The sequence below is a fragment of the Grus americana genome, chromosome 7, assembly GCF_028858705.1.
Source record: "Grus americana isolate bGruAme1 chromosome 7, bGruAme1.mat, whole genome shotgun sequence".
Lineage (NCBI taxonomy): Eukaryota > Metazoa > Chordata > Aves > Gruiformes > Gruidae > Grus > Grus americana.
The window spans coordinates 11,557,475-11,574,400 of NC_072858.1; the positions used below are offsets into that span (position 1 = coordinate 11,557,475).

Genomic DNA, 16,926 nt, shown 5'->3' on the forward strand with positions numbered 1-16,926 from the left:
CCTGACGAGCTCCCTGTGGGGTTGGTACCCATCTGGTTCAGCAGCACAACACCTACAGCTACCTGCCAAGTCAGACAGCCTTCCCCAGCCCGTCTGCATCCATCTGTCCCGCTGGGGGCTCTGTGCCTTCCCTGCACACGAAGGCACCATGCACTGTTGCTGAGTAAAAAGCCCTTAGTAGATAATTTGCAGGCAATGTACAAAAAATTAGTATTTTCAAGTATTCCATAAACGCCCATTTATGTGGTGCTGGCGGTGCCTGGAAATTGAAACTGATGTTCACTGCAGTCCCTCTGAATTTATGGACATTAGAAATCAGTTTAGGTGACTACAGAGGTGTTCAGGATAGCAGGGGCTGAATTTAAATTCTCCTTCTGCCCTGGTGGAACAGACTGGGCCGGGGCTAAAAGCAATCCCATTTAACTTGTGAGAGGACCCACAGCTGTACCTCAGGTTGGAAAACATACTACTTTCCCCTCTTATTGCAACAACACGCAGTAGGAAGGACGTTTCCCCTGGGGGCATAAGTGACCACTGGACATGCAGAGAGGCTGAGGTTCCAAATTGGGCTGGCACAGGCACACAGTTGCCAGTGCGGTAATCGCTTCCCAAGGGTGGAAGTCTATTTTGGAGTGCTGGGGCAGTTCCCAAAGGGCCGCCCATCTCCCTGATGTGGAAAGCAGGCTCTACACTCCTTGTGCAAAGAGGCACCAGGGTATATTCAGAGAGGAACATAATTTACCTCAGCTAGTGACACGCAAAACATCACTTACACAGGATTAAGTCTTCCCAGACTACTTCCCTGTTTACGACCTTTGCTGTTAGGATTTTACTAAAGAAGTAACTCTACCTTCAGTTAAAATTGTGCCATTCAAGGAAAGATGCAAATCATGTAATCTTGTGGGATCAAGTTCACCAGAGCCATCACAAATGTTTGGCTTGTCAGCAAGTTCACAAGTTACAGAGCTAATGTTATCTTATTTACACCTTCATCCCATTACCTCCCCTCCAGGCTTCACCACTTAACCATTTGTGTATTTTTGCTGCAGCAAGACCCTGTATTATACAGTGGTCTACTATTTAGTGTGCATCTTTCAGAGTCTGCTCATATGCATAAGGTAAGTCAAAGAAGTGCCAATGTCCAGAATTTAAGATATTTTCTCTAGCAGAAAAATAACAAAGACTTGATCCTGAAAAAGATGAAGTAACTCAACTCCACTTGAATAGAAAAGGAAGTGATGGCTGCATGCATCTGGCAAGGCAGCATGTAGCATACAACAGAAGAATATCTACATGCTGAATTCCGGTACAGCAAGCAGAGGAAAAGGAAACTTCTCTGACAGCAAACGCAGTCCCAGTGTATGAACACCCCAGGACACCTGGCACCTTCTGTTCGTTTGGTTAGATCTGTTAAGAGATAGTATGTTAAGAGTTTATGGGACTAGAAAGACTGAGCTGTTCCCTACGTAGGCTCCAGAGCCCGTGTTCTGACACACATTCAGCAGTACATTAAATCAAATGCCTGTAAGATGTTACCACCTTCCTACAATTGGCAATGGCTTAAATTAAAATGCTACGCCATAAATCTGCTGTAATTCATGATTAAGAAGTGGTCACATGCTCATACCAGAAGTCGATGGGCTGTACCAAGCAATAATCTTGTCAGCTGATTGAAGTTAAATTGGATCCATTCATTAAATAGAGCTGTAAATCACAGCCAAAAAAGGAATATACACTTTCTGTACCCACAGTCAGGAAGTTAGAGGAGCTGTTGTGTGTAATTTTCAATAAGACTCTAAGTTAACTTTCTTTGCAACCAATGTCTACAGGGGTTTACCAACACAGTTGCACAACTACTACAGAAGTAATTTGATGCACAGCAATGAAATGCACCTCATACCATTTGCCATATTATTTCACCAATCCAATTTGGTTATTTTTTATTACAGCTTTTTTTTTTTCCAATTTTTTTTGTTTCTTGCTTTTCAAATTCTTTATCCCTTTCTTGAGCTTCACATGAATCTTTTCTAAAGATAATAAGAAACTGACAGTCCCATCCGTCCGGTACTAATGGCTCTCCATGCCCGAGTGAAGACTTCTTGCACTGCATTTGCCTTTTGAAAAGGGATAGAGTTATTTGCAGATGGATAGCACAGAGCAAGCTCTTCCAGAAATCTGAACACTTTGTTTATGATTACATGCAGGGTCAAGTGTAATCTCCCACTGCTCAGTTAAATGGCAGCAGCTTAGCTGAAAGTGAATACTACCGCGCAAAGGTGTAATAAATTATAAGCCACCGGGGTTGTGGGGTGAATGACAGCTGGAAAACTAAATCTTAACACCTCTAATATAGCTCCCTGTCCACCCAATGAGCTTCTGAAGAAAAAGAGGATTTACTGCATCCAGGAAAATCAAAGTTATTGTTTCTTTTATCTCTCATAGTACTTCAGGTCATTCAGAAGGAGGACTTCTGCAGGCTGCTTAAATGATAAATAGTGACAGATTCTAAGGAGAAATGATACTGGCATTAGCAGTAATTTCATTTGTTGCAAGGTTGACAGACATGATGAAAAGGAACATTCCTCCACGCCTGCTGCTACTCCACCTCTGACCTTGGAGGCAGCCGTCATGAGCAGCTCTGCTCTTTGCTCCCCTGCACACACAGTGTCTGTGGCACACAAAAGCTAAACCCCCTGCAAATAACCCCTGGCACAGCAAAACCGCACAGTAGAAAATTGGTTGGATTAAACAAATCTGGGTGACATTTCTATAAGCAATGCCTGAACTGGAGTGGCATGGGGATACAACTCAGCCTGGCTTTCCAGAGTCTGAGACCACATCAGGATACATACACAAAAGCAAACAAGGTGAAAACGTGAACCCCTGGATTACTGCTGCTATTCCATGAACACCCTAACATGAGTCCTTGATGTCTCCAGCTTTCATTGTAGCTTTCCAATATATGCTGAGCTTAAGTTTAACCCTAACAACTTTGTATTTCCATTATGTATATGATTCGCTTTTATTTGCCTTTTTTTCTTTTTCTTTTTTTTCCCTCCCTTTTAAAATCTTTCTGTTTTGTCAGTGTAAGCACCACTTTCAACGTTATCCTTTTTTTCTGGCATTTTTTGATTATTGGGCTAGGAATTCAAGTGTGCAATTAGAGCAATATAAGTAGGGACCTGTGTTGAATGGGGGGGGGAGCGCTAATAAACCAAAACCATGGAAGGCTGTACACCAAAGCAAACTTGCTGAAAGGCTACCAGTGGCAGCAGATGGTGTAAATAGTACACTAAAACTAAGAAAAAGCTAGTCTAATATAATGAATTGATCTGGGACCCTCAGGTGAGCAATGGTTAGCGAAGCTGCAGCCACTGTCTTTGCCATTATTGCTACCTGGGAGAGGGACCCCAGCATGGGAGAGGCAGAGAGCAATCGCAAATAAATAACTGGAGAGATGGCAGGCTGTTTGCTGAGATCGATACTCAGAGTAAATAAAAACTAATCCAAATCTTCGTTCCAAGCTGAAGCTGACCTTCCTGGGTCAAAAAGACTCAGAAAATGGGGGAAAAATGTCAATGGGATACACACAAAACCATCCTCCCCAAATCTCTCTAACAAGCAAATAACATTTAGCACTGGAAAAAAAACTACAATCAAGTTCTGATTTGGCCTAAATCAAAAGCATAAAAGAGCTGCAGGGAAGTTGAAATAACAGACTGAATATTCAGATTATTGTCTAACAGGAAGCCTTCATGGTTTTAATACCAGTAAGTAGAAGTGGCTACTACAAGAATCTCCACATGGAGATCAGTTTGCTTAGGTACTCACTCTTACCCCTGATGGAGGAGAAGAAAATGTAGGAACTGGCTGGCCAAAGGATCTTGCTGACGTAGTGATAAAAGATGAGCCGACATTTGGTGGATAATCTAAATAATGGATTACACACATTTAATGAAAATCTTGACTCATATTAATCGCATTAGTGTGCTCAGTAAGCAGTGCCACATTTACATAATAATTAATTTCACAGTCTCTACACCAAGTTATACACTGTTTCATTGTACTGTGAAAACAAGTCATTGTCTGAAAGAAAAATAAATTCATACTTTGAAAGGCACTGTACTGGCTTTTAGCCTTTCTGTGCACAACCTCTAAAAAGTTTTCCTTGGAAACTTGTATCACAGTTCATTTAAAATGTCCACTTTTCCCCAGAGATTGACTTCCCTTTCAATTAAAAAAAAAGTGGTTTTAACTATTGCACATACAACCATTCACCTTCGATACTAGACGGATTGAAAACTGCTGCATTATTTGGTGATAAATGCAATGTTCCATCTGCTGAGCTTAACACACATCGGATACCAGTGCTGGAAAAGAAAGAAAAGAACTTTAGGAGCATGCATAATGTGCCATAAACATTGAAGCATAATTATTAGACAGTAAATTCCCGGTGTAAACGCACTGAAGTAAGGGATGCTCTGCTAGAAATTCAGTTGGGAGAGTGTCTCTAAAATAATACTTACTTATCTGAAAAAGCCATACATTTTTGGATGTGAAGACTTCCCTTAACGTGCTGATCCCAGTCCTACATTGAAACAAAGAGATGATGAGCATAGGAAAAATCCCAAGACAAATTTACAAAAGATTGCTTCTCCACTCAATTTACTTTGTTCTAAAAACAATACTGAGATGCTGAAGATCAAATTCAGTGATGCTGGAGCCAAGCACACCTTCAACCAATGCATTTACCGATCTGTAATTTGTAGCTTAAATTATCGGTTACTTTACAAAAGGAGAGCTTGTCTGTATTAGCTTTTAAATCCAGTATATTGCTATTAATTCAGTTACTTCACTCTAGCTGAAGAGCTCATCTTGCAAGGCGCTGAGCACCCTCAACTCCTGCGATGTCCATAATGAAGGTGCTGAGCACACAGGGCAGCCAGGACAATGCTTATTCATTTCAACAGATTTGCAACATTGGTCAGAGTACACGTAGCTATCTACACTTCTATGATGCAAATGAGGCAGCGTATTAAACACCAACAAACAGATCAACTGAAACTCACCATAATGACATTTTCCCTGCCCTTTTAAAATGTTTAATGAAAAAAAGAAATGCTCAGCATGCCCTAGACGGAGGATACCTCACACCAGTCCTGTAGCTGCAGTAACCACAGCAAACTCTTTTGCAAGTGGCTGCTCAAAGAGTAAAAGGGAAACATGAAAGAGTAAATATATTCAAATATCTCAAAACCCCGGGGTGCGTAAGTATCAGGTACTGTTTCATTTGCTGGCCATCTTCCTTGCTATATACATGCTGTTGTAACGTTTTTGTCAGGCTATCATCTGCGCAAAAACAGATGCTTTTGCGGTTAGGTGCTGGTCCTACGATGTGATGGAAAAGGCCATGAGGACTTGTTGAGCTGGGCTCACCAGGGGACCAGAACAACATCAGCCAGCACCCATGTATGGCTTGGGGCTCAGAGGCTTCACCAGACCTGACCTATATAACATGACCTAGCACACGGGCTTTCTGGGCAAGCGGGAAACTTCTTCTCGAGGGTGAGGTTGGATTTGGAGCTCCCTTGGCAGTATGAGCAGAGAAGTGGGAGCATGGTCTGCACTACACATGCTGAGCAGCTTCTTGCTTCCAGGCCAAAGTCGCTGGGGACTACAAGTCCTAAATTTTCCTTAGAGATACTAGAAGGAGGAAGAGATCTCAACACAGGAATTATTAAAATCATTTTATCAAAATGCACTGGTTTGTTTAAGCAAGCTGCTTCCACAATTCTGTTAGGGGGAAGCCTTTGGGATTGGAAACACAAAGAGAAAGGGAGAGGCAGATGAAACCGCAGACGTGCAGTTACCATGCTGGCTTGAGAAGCAGGGGATTGGCTTCAAGCTTCTCCTCCCCTCGCTTTGGGCCCGTGACCCCAGCCCGGACCTCGCGCTTCTCACGCCAGTGCTGTAATCTCACCGCCTTTCACAGTGAGATGTGAAACAAAACCAGATCTTGAAACCCCAGTAATTGCCGTGAAACGGATGTACAACACCCTAAGTGAAATTATGGCCCTTTGTTTCCGCTTCTCTCAAGAGGGCACGTCCGTGGTGATGGACACTGGCGGAAAGGGCTGGCAGGAGCTGGTGGCCAGATCAATCACCAGGCAGCGCGTTCAAGGGTCTGGACCGTGGCACATTAAAACCACTCACCTTCAGATCGAAGATCTTCTTGTCGCACAGGGCGCAGATGTGGGGGAAGTGAAGGGGGGCCGCGCCGCGGAGGTCGCCCAGCTGGTGTGGCGGCAGGGAGCGGGCGGGCAGGTCAGGCACGCCGCCGCTCCGCTCCTCCTTCTGCCTCATGCGAGGGCTGCCGAAGCTCTGCTTGCTGTGGTTGGGGCGGCTGAAGGCGGGGGGGGCGGCCGCGCTGAACTTTGTGTCAGGTGTCGGCTCTTCAGGGTTGTAGAGCTCGTTTCTTATTTCATACTGCTGCTGACTTGCTGATGGCCACAGGCTGTCGCTGGGCACAAGGTCAGGCTTGTTTTGGCTGGGGAAATTAGGGATGTTTTCCCACTGGTTGCTTGTACCGCTGCCGTGCAAGACGGGGCCAGGATCTCCTTTCGGATGGGAGCCGGTGTGCGTGTCACTGGGGAAGGCCCGCGCTGCCCCGTGCTGTGCCGCTGCCCCATAGGCCTCCTTGGGAAAGGCCGCCGCTGCCTCGTGCTGCAGCTGGCTGGGAGCCCCGAAGTGACTCTCGTAATGCGGCCCTGCCGCTGAGGAGGCTGCGTGGGTCCCGCCGGTGAGGAAGCCATGCTGGCTGGGCTGGTCCCCCTCCGAGGCGTACGCCTGAGGGGTGGCAGTAGTGGTGTTTTGCTTGTTGTACTCGTAAAAGCCTCCCACGGCAGCAGCAGCGGTGGAGGCGGAGGCACCTGCCTTGTTGAGACCCACCACCACGGGTTGCTGGCCAGAGGTGGGAGCCATGACGCCTCCGAAGGGACTCATGACGATGGCGTTGGGGGTCTGGCCCTGGACAGGCCCCAGGCCACCCCCTGGCGTGGCTAAGGCTGGGCTCTGGGTGGGAAAGGCAATGCCGCTGGAGGGGAACCTCGCGCCGGTGATGCCAGGCCCCTGCGGCTGCCCTGCGGCGTGGCCCTGCGGGGCGTTCATCACGGTGGGGTGCCTCAGTTGGTTGAAGAGCGGCTGAGACATGGCCACTTTGGAGAGCACCTGGTTGAGAACGGTGGCAGCAGCCGGGTTGTTGGTGACGGTGGTCTGAGCCAACTTCAGCCTGTGGAGCGTGAGCTGTGCCTGGAGCTGAGCCAGCTGCAGACTCGCCGGCGAGGGGAGCAGGGGGGTCGGGGCGCCGACGGAGAACGGACTCTTCTCCAGGAGTTTGGCAGCGCTGCAAAGGATCAGGATCTGGGTTAGCCAAATTCACACGACATCTACCTGTGCTTGTTTCCCGCTAAAGCTTGGCATGGGATACACAGCCGCTTCTGGAGATTTAGCTTATCTAAACCTGGGGAAAGCAAGGTGGTGATTGATGATGTCACCATAACCTGTTGTCTTCCCTCCAACATCTGCTGCTGCATCCCTTTCAATCAAAAAGTTACTAGGAAGACAACTATGCCAAAGATCTCTCTTTAAAACCCCTAATGCATCCCTCTGGATCAGGCCATCAACTCATTTTAAGTACCCCTAGGACTCATACCTCTAATGCAGACCAGGAACAGTGGCAACGCAAGCCCCAAATGTACGATTTTTCTCTCTTTTCTGCATTTTATGCAACCTCCTGCTTCCCAGCTGAGACATCGCTGCTCCTGACTGATTTTGTGATGCTACCATTACTCCCTTTTCCCAGAGCAGGGGATATGACGAAAAGGACATCAAATGGGACTATAAAGCCAGCCCTGTAGGCATTTTGCACTTAGCACATCTGGCTGCATAAAGCAAGATGAAATACACCACATGTCTTTATTTTAATTGTTTACAGTTCTCATTTAATTAATCTGCATGGCAGCCTGTTCTGTAACAAAGTGTATAATTTCCCTGTTGTGCAGTTGCAAATATAGAGGGGAAAAAAGTGAATGATTTGCCAGAAGCTGGAGCAACTACGAACAAACTGTCCTGAAGAGTTTTCCCAGTTCAGCTGGAATGTAAGGCAAAATTTCTGCAGTGCCAGCTGGTAAAAATCAAGGTCTTTATACTTTCTAGAAATTAGAGGTGCATTGAGTGTTCTCCTTCAAATCTCGTACATGGCATGAATAAATGATGACTAAACTGCCTGCTTGAATTCCAGAGCTGGGAAAATAGGAGGTGATATTTTCAGGCATATGGCGGTTCCTGTCTTTGGGACATCTCACCAGTTCACAGCACCACCATCAACCCTTCCTCCCCCTGCCCCATCAAACCCTGCAAACATAAACCAGGGAAAAAAAAATCAAAATGGGTAAAGTCTAGGAAAGTTAAAAGAAAGAGAAATGTTATAATGGAAAATATTAGGTAGCACAAGCTTCCAGGCAGCTGTACCCACCCAGTTTTTACTGCCCTGCCTGCACCCTTCCAGGATCCCTCCCTGCATCATCCGTGGCAGAGCCAGCCTGGTCCGCATGAACGTACACCATCCCGCAGCCACGCTCCCTCCGTACGTCATGCTGCCTACACTTGGATACCATCAGCCGTTTTCATGCCCCTACCAGAAAAATGTTAGCCATCACTTTTTCCACCACCAGGAGCCTCTGCTCACAGACAGCACAGCTACTCAACGCATTAGAAATGGCTGTTCATTCTGAAAATGAGAGCAGAGAGCACTGGAATAACAGGGACGTGGTCCAAAGCTCAATTAATTTATATTGTAAAAATGTATTGAGTTTCAATTTAGGCCTTTCAAAGCAGCAGGAGCTATGCATCAACCGCTACACAACCCTCACTGTTAATAACTGGCCAATTTGTTAAACTGCATGGATGAAGTTGTAGTTAATGATAAATGTCTTGTCAGCATGCTACATTTGAAAACCACAAATTAAGAAAACATCTGCTTAAATCCAAAGTATGACTAAGAGAAAATGAATGGGTTTCATATTTAATGTTTAACTTCCACTAGCAACTGCAAGGCACATCTGTCTCCCAAAATACAAAATGCCGTTTGGATAAGTGCATCCTTATGTAATGATGAGAGTCCCTGCCAGCACAAGCTGACACCAGTGCGCTTTAGAGCCAAGGTGCCTTTTGTTTTCCCCTGTGGTTTTTGTCACTTGCTCTCTGACTTGCACTTACAGCGCAGTTTGCTGTAAATTTGATGATGGATGAGAGTCAGGGTGCAAGTACAGTCAAAACAACATGGAGGCTCTCAAAAAACGCCAGCCTGGGAGATCCTGAGGACCCATAAAAGCTACCGAGGAGCCCTGTGGGGTGCGAGAGGTTCAGCGAGCAGAGGATCCCACACTGGCATGCACACCATCGTCACTGCTGGGGGACGTGGCACGACACTGTGCCAGGCTGTATTGTGTGACCAGCATCTGGAGTGTCCTGGCTTATGATGTGCTGCGTGGGACTGGCCACAGTCCTGATAATTTTTCATTTTATAGCTGGTTATACCTTTTGTATGCTAAGTAAGCTGTAAAACTCTTTTGAAAAGTTTTATAGAGCATGCAAATAAGAACTGCCTGGAGGTCTTAAAGTAAAAAGAAAAGCCAGCAGCCACTATACGATGTTTTCAGGCTCAGGAGCCACAGATGACTTCTGTTCCCAGCAATCTAATTCCACCGCGCTGCAAGCCTACGCAGCAGGGTGCATATCCCAACAGCTGCAGCCGCTTCCCAACTCAGGCGGCTACCTGCTAGATGTGGGCACAGGCTCCCTTTCTCCAGTGAAACCATCTCACTTGATCCTGCTGCAAGCCCTGGAGTTCCCTCAGCCTCCTCCTATTTTGACCAACTTTGGAGCACTGTCTGTCAGAAGCCCCCCAGAACACAAGCAGTGCCCTGCCCGAGCACCCCCCAGCTGGGCATGCCCGAGGTGCTTGCTGCTCCTCAGCTCTGCAATCATTTCTGAGCTCTGCAGCGGGGCATGGGGAAGGCAAGGGCAGGAGGACCCTGCACAGCTGCGCAGCGGCTGCCTCCGGCCAGCTCAGGCCAACAGCTTTCGGGCCCTGCTGCGGAGCTGGGCAGCACTCTGCTCCCTCTGCCTGCCGGCTTCATCCCTGGACTGCAAGCCAGCAGTGGGGCACACCGGGGAGCTGCTGGGAGCCGCCTTACCTGCAGAAAAACGAATGCTGTAAGGAGAAGCTGCAGCCTCCAAGCCACTCGCGAGGGGACAGAATTAGTGAGGAGGGTCGCTCCACGCACCAATAGGTTTGGGAACGGCCACAGCTTCAAAATCCAGCTGTCTGTTATGAATTTCCAGATTTCAGGCTGTTTCGGGTTGCATGCTTTATCCTCCCACAGCAGAAACAGAATATTTTATCATCTAATCAAGGCAAAGAAGGAAGGGCATGTTCATGTGTCAGTGGGAAAAGCAGATATGCAGATGGGAGGTTGGGAGAAGAGCTGTGTATAAAGCATCTTTTAGAGCGACACCCAAATTTCTGTTCTGTTATGAAATACAGGACGTAAGAGACACACAGAGCGTGCACAGCTTTGAAAATTTCTTTCCCTCTGTTCTACAATCATAATATTTACATTTTTGATAACATCATTTTGTAAATAATCCTGCTCAGATTTAGTAAACTACTGGAAAATGCAAACACAAAGTGAAGATAGCGTTCTGCTAAGGCATTTTGTGGGGGCCATTCACCACTTGAACACACACACCTCCCACCCCAGCTCGTCCTCAGGTTACCAAACCGCAGCCCCCGCCTGCTCGTGGGGGGTCTGTGCTGCAAGATGATTCAAAGCAGCTGAATAAAGCTCTCATTCTCCATTGAGCGCCCAGGGAATTAGCCTGCGTCAGCCAAAGTTAGCTCTATGCCGCACAAAACATTCCTGATTATAAAACCAGCGATGTAAAAAGTAAACAGAAGTTGTCCTCTTCGTTTATTTATTTAACACTAGTTGTACAGCTGGGCTACACCAGCAGTCTCTTTGCAAACTAGGAAAGCCAGAAATGGTCTGTCTTTACCAAAATACCGACAGGCAGGACCACTGCCGTACAGTTTCCACGAAGAAAGCCATAAACCAGAGAAGTTTTTGCACAGCTCTGAAAGATAGGAGTTGAAGATATGCATCGACTATTGCAATACCCACAAAGAGATTGCAAACCCTGGCAAGGCTATATTGCTATAAATCAATTCAGCCCATCTGCTACCCTTGTAATCCTTATTATGCTTTTAGCATCCAAGAACATCGAGCAACACACAGTGTTGGAGGTAAAGTATCTAGATGGCTGGATTATTTGAGTAATCCTGTCTACAACAGTGATGAAAAGGCTGAACACAAAACATGTCTTTTAGAACAGGCAGATAAGCTGGAGCTTGATTTTCAAATGACAAAATTAAAGATTTTAAAGTGCTGCCCAGCACCTTTCAAAATTAAGAAATAGATAAAAAAATCTGAACTCATAAAGTTATGATCTTAGCTGCAACTATTTATTTAGGAAGTATTTATACTCAGAAATATTTGAAATGCTGCATAGGATCTGAATTTGAATCCTTAAAAGAAAAAAAGACTAATTCATAGTGGTGCAGAATTTATTTTCTTGCATTTTCCATGAATCTTGCACATCATCTAAGATTTTTGCATTCCCTCTCTCATGACACATTTGCCTTTATACATATTTACTTCTACCTGTCAAAATATTTGAAAGATAAGTTTTTTATATTTTTTGTTCCAAAATGTGCCCTTTTTTCCAAGCTGTCTGTATTACTATGTTTATCTCAGAATTAAAATGGCCAAGGATATTAAGATACCCAAGTATCCTAGATGTATGGCTACTCTGCATTAGCACAGGATTAGATGTGAGACCACATTTGCAATAGCATGCTGTTTTTTCATCCATTAAAACTGTTTCTGTATCAATTTTTCTAACAGTTAGCAAACTTTATATTTTTAATTCAGGACTCTTGAACACATCAAAGAGAACCATTTCCTAATTATCGAAGCACAAAATCAATTAAATTCTGTTATGGAGAAGTGTGAACATCCCTTCCCTGTAATGTATCATTTATTCAAAATGCACGGGGCTGCCTTCTTGAAACTCATCCAAAACAACTGTTGCTGTACTAAAAGAGAAAAAAAAATTAAAATAAACAAATAAAATCAATTGTTATATAGATGAGGTTGACAAGCTATTAGGGGTAAATCTAGCCTTCAAATAAAAATGCACTATTTGACAGTACTTCAGTGAGATTGCACGCCTGTACGTGAGGACAGAATTCGTCCTCTTGGATACAAGGGAACTACAAAGCCGTATTTCAAACACCGGTAGAAGTAAAGACAAAGTTCAGCAAGCTCAGCAACATATATTAATTGTTATAATAATTAATTATTATAACACTATTTCATGTTATGCTGTTTTGCTGATCCCATTAAGAGTACAGGGTTTACATTCATTTTTGCTTGTTGAATAAACCCAGCACTTATGTCAATAAAGACTGGTGCATTGGTTAAAAAATGAACACAGGAGCTTTTTCCTACACTCTAGACTGCATCTGGCCGATACTAAATGACTGTTTTCTTTCTCTTCAGCTCCACAAGAAGTATTTTCCTTGGGTTTTAATGAAATTACTTTCTTGATCAGAAAAGCTTGGAAAGTCTGCTGAAAGGAGAAAACCCCTCCACCTTTATAATTTAAGCTCTGAAATCATCTGCTGCTGAGCTTTTTTTTTTTTTTCCTGAGTTCTGGTTAGAATTGGTAAAAAAAAAAAAAAGAGATCGTGTTTCACAGTAAGTTCAGCTAATGATGGGGAGCACTAAAAACCCTAAGCTACTTTAATACGTTTATAAGCTGCAAGTAAAACCCTTCTTATCCCAAATAATGATTTCTAAAGCCCTCCATTATACTATTGAGGGAGTAAAATAAAACATCAGCCAATGTACACTTGTGCTTCGCCAAGTGAGTTTTGCATATGTTTGGCAATGGTAAACTCTATTATCTGGACAATCATCCAACCTAACAGTTAGCTGGAAGATGAAATGTAAAATGTCATCACAGAGCTGCTAAACTCAAGGTTTACAAAGCTGATAGGAGTTAAGTGTCTTTCTCATACCGAGAGTCCTTTTTGCTCATATGAAACTTTCAGACAAAATGTTCTCTGCCTTTGTTTATTTGCAGAGAAGTCAGATAATTTCCACTGGGAAAGGGACAAGATAAAGGGGCAAACACAGTGACTATGTCTTGGATAACAGTTGTGATCACAAAAATAAAATTGGAAGTGATGTCAGGAGGATGGTTAGACCAGCTCCTGAGGTGGGATCAAGCTGAACTCAACCATTCTTGACATATTTATTTAATCTGCTCTTAGGAACCTTCTTTGATGGAGATTTCACGACCTTCAGGGACAGTTAATTGCTTGACTCCCCTTAGTCTTACAAAGATCCTCCTAAAGCCTATGGTGGCTCTCTGCTAATAGCATAAAACAGTCTTCCTGTGCACACCAAGAAGGCTTTCTCTTACCTTCCTGCACTTGCTATCAAATCTTCTCTCCAACCATCCCAGCTCCTTTCTCTGCACATTTTTTGTGTTACATTTCTTCGTAACGCCCAGTATGATTGTTTTTCTTCATAAGAGCACAGCCCCGTGGTCCCCTGTTAACCCAGCCCCTTTCCTGAAGGGCCCAGAGACGTTGGTTGGGAGGGATCTCTGGAGCTCAGCTGGTCTGACTTCCCACACAGGAAAGGCTAGCTCAGTCCTCTCTCCTTTTGACTGTCCAATGGATTTCTCATATCACCATTTCATATTGTCCTCATCAATATTGCAGCCAGGTTATGTCAGATCCGGTTTGTCAGGATTACTCTGGATTCCCATGCTGCCTCCAGAGCACTTGTAAATCCTCTCCTCTTGGCACTAGCTGCAGATTTAATGGGTGCTTTGTTCACCCAAGTCATCAATGAAAATGTCAAATAGACAAAAGACTATTCCCAAGAAGGAAACCATGATGCACCTTTCCATTTTCTGTCCAAACACCAGTAATTCAAGGACATCTTATCCACCTCGCAGCTCTGCTTTGCGTGCTGAAGAGACTACACTCTTTCCCCCTTGACAGTCACTTCTGCTAAAAAAAAAAAGCAACTCTTCTATTTGCAGTTGCAAGAATAAAAGGGTGGATCATCTCTGGTGAGACTGATTTCTTATTAACAACTCTTGCTCAATAGCTCTTGGAGAGGTGTTTTGGATGGGTGTTTAAAATGAACTATATGTTCTGGTTTCTTTACAGCAACATTTGCTTCTATTTGATGTAGCCACTTTGAAATGCTGAATGCAGTGCCATAAACAACAAACCTCGCTTACAGTGCAAGAACAACAAAGCCAGGTACTACCAAAGTCTGCACTGGCCTTCACACTTCCTCCCCCTGTTATTCAGTATATATTTTACCCTGGAAATATGTTTCTTATATTGTGTGGAACTCCAGATTGTATACTGGGCTTTTTTCTGCTTTCCCTCATGCAATGCATGTCTCCGTAAATATTTAATTAGGTGAAGTTCAACTCCTTTCAAGTAAGGGACATAGTCTAGTGAACGTACCACCTAAAACCAAGGTTATAGGTAATGATTTTCAGAAGTTGGGAAAGTTATTGTTTTGTTCTGTGACATTTAAATGTTGTTTGGTTTTGATGATGTGCCACAGTATGTCAAGGATATCTCTGATGACTAGTGTACACACAGGAACATTAGTCTACACTTTAAATTTCAATAGGCAGCCATACACATTCCTTTAGCTATACTGCAACCGTCTATCTGCAACTGCTTCCCAAGGAAACCTAATTCGTTACTTACTGAAGTTAAAAGAAATGTATTTTAAAAACTGTATTTTAAATGTATGCTAAAACCTGTCAGAAATAGCTATAGCACCAGACCAGTGCCCTCTGTAACATGTTGCAAAGATCTAAATTAGCACAGGAATCGTGTCACAGTTTTACGGAGCTTTCAGGGCATGCCGCGATGGTCTGGCAGTGCCACGCTGCCCGCGCCTGCCTCCCCAGCACCCTTCCTGCAACAGCTCTTCTCACCTAGGCTTCAAACACCCTTTATGGTGCAAAGCCCCCAGGCCAGACTATCTCTGCCAACCAGCATCCCAGCAGGGCTGTAAGAAGGGGTGTTGGGGATCCCCAGTAACCTCGTTACCCCGACGGCTGCGGACCCCATGCAGACCGCAGTGCCACGGTGCCCGGAGCCCCCTCCTGCCTCTGCCCCAGGCGGTGAAGGGCACAGCCCCGGGGACTTGTCCGGAGGCAAAGGGGCACAGGAAGCCTTTTGGGAGGGAAACAGCAGGGAAAAAGGTGGTGTAAATCCATAGGGTGAGGGAAAAGGCCAGGACAGGGATTAGCACTGGTGGAGCTAGGTAACCGCAGCGGGAACAGAGCGAACGGCTCCAGCAAATGCACCCCTGCTTTGGGGATCGTGTCTGCTGCTCTGCCGCACAGCTTGGTGCTCGCAGCACCCCCTCAAAAATAAAAGAAATCTGCGGAGAAATGGTCTGGAAAGCTTATTATAACTTAGGGAAAAGAAAAGAAAATGCAGCCTTTAAAAAAACCAACAAAACAAAAAACCAAAACCAAAACCCAAACAAGTCAGAAACCCTTCAAAGGCTTTTTACACGAGCACACAGAGAAATGCCCAACCAAAAAATAATATCTGGCATATAGTACTTACTAGAAAAGATATTACAATAATATCTCACCACACCTTCTGCTAATGTGTTTTCCACATGGTATTGTTAACCACTACAAAAATAATAAGTTTGAGTGTATCAATATCTTGCACCGCCTGGAGGCACGGCCGTTTTCATTTATGCGTTGAAAGTAGGAAGCATAATGTGGTAGGCAGATAATTCCTCATTTGAATAAACCATTTCTATTTCACAGTAATATAAGACAATATAAAAGCCCTTTTACAAAGGTAATCTCTTCAGTTTGTAGACAGGAAAATGACATATAACTCTGCAAAGGGTAAAGTACAAAGAAAGATTTTTATTTCTAAGCAGCTTCATTTGTGCTCAAAGAAAGGATTGCAATTTGTAGAAAAACCCCAAAATATTAAACTCATCTTTTTTATCCTTTTATTTTTAAATATTAGTCCCAATGATATATTTGAAAAGTTTAATGAAAAAGCATATTAGTAAATTAAGTCTCCAGGAGAGCATTAGTCAGCATTCGTAATGCTAATGGCACAGGCCACAGAAATCGAGCACAAACCTGAGCTCTTCTGTTTGTACCCGAGGTCGGCCGAAAAGCTACGGCTTGCGACTAAAAATCACCCAGGTACATCACAATCATTTCATAATTAAGGCAGTATCCCCACCTCCTCTAAAAGCTGTTTAAACGCTACGTGTTGCCAACCACCGTAGCACAAGAGTGCATGAGGAGAAACGCTGGAATAGCTCCTATCTCAAGTGGCCAATATGATTTGCTTTCTCTTTACTGCTAATAGTTAATAGAAGGCAATTTAAAGTAATAAATTAAAAAAAAAAATAAAAAGAAAGCTTCACTTTTTTTAAATCAGATTTCTGATGAGAAAACCAGAACCTCTGTGGATTTCCTAAGATATATATTACATAACTATATACTTAGGCCTATTCTTCAGTTTTCCTTTTATGTATATTTTAAAAGCACATAAATGTTATAAATTCCTATTGTTTACATACCCACACGCATTACTGGTATACATAAATTATACATGAATCTTACAAAGCCCAGGCATAACTCAGCTGTTACTGAAGCATACGGCAAAGCCTTTCCTGATTTCACTATAGCAAGAGCAATGCTCCTGTA

At 44.1% G+C, this 16,926-nt stretch overlaps 1 protein-coding gene across 7 annotated transcripts in view; it reads right to left on the bottom strand.

Moving 5' to 3' along the window:
• The window catches only part of RBM20 (RNA binding motif protein 20), a 107,725-nt gene that overhangs the window by 21,123 nt on the left and 69,676 nt on the right, over positions 1–16,926 (bottom strand). For all 7 annotated transcript variants that reach the window (XR_008577902.1, XM_054832303.1, XM_054832300.1 and 4 more), the window contains exons 2-5: positions 6,214–7,402; positions 4,527–4,588; positions 4,279–4,370; positions 3,838–3,929 (exon numbers count right to left, since the gene is read on the bottom strand). Coding sequence is in view for 6 of the 7 variants with exons in the window: in XM_054832303.1 (XP_054688278.1) it covers positions 3,838–3,929; positions 4,279–4,370; positions 4,527–4,588; positions 6,214–7,402 (1,435 nt within the window). In the remaining variant the exon portion in view is untranslated. The remainder of the gene's footprint in view (positions 1–3,837; positions 3,930–4,278; positions 4,371–4,526; positions 4,589–6,213; positions 7,403–16,926) is intronic.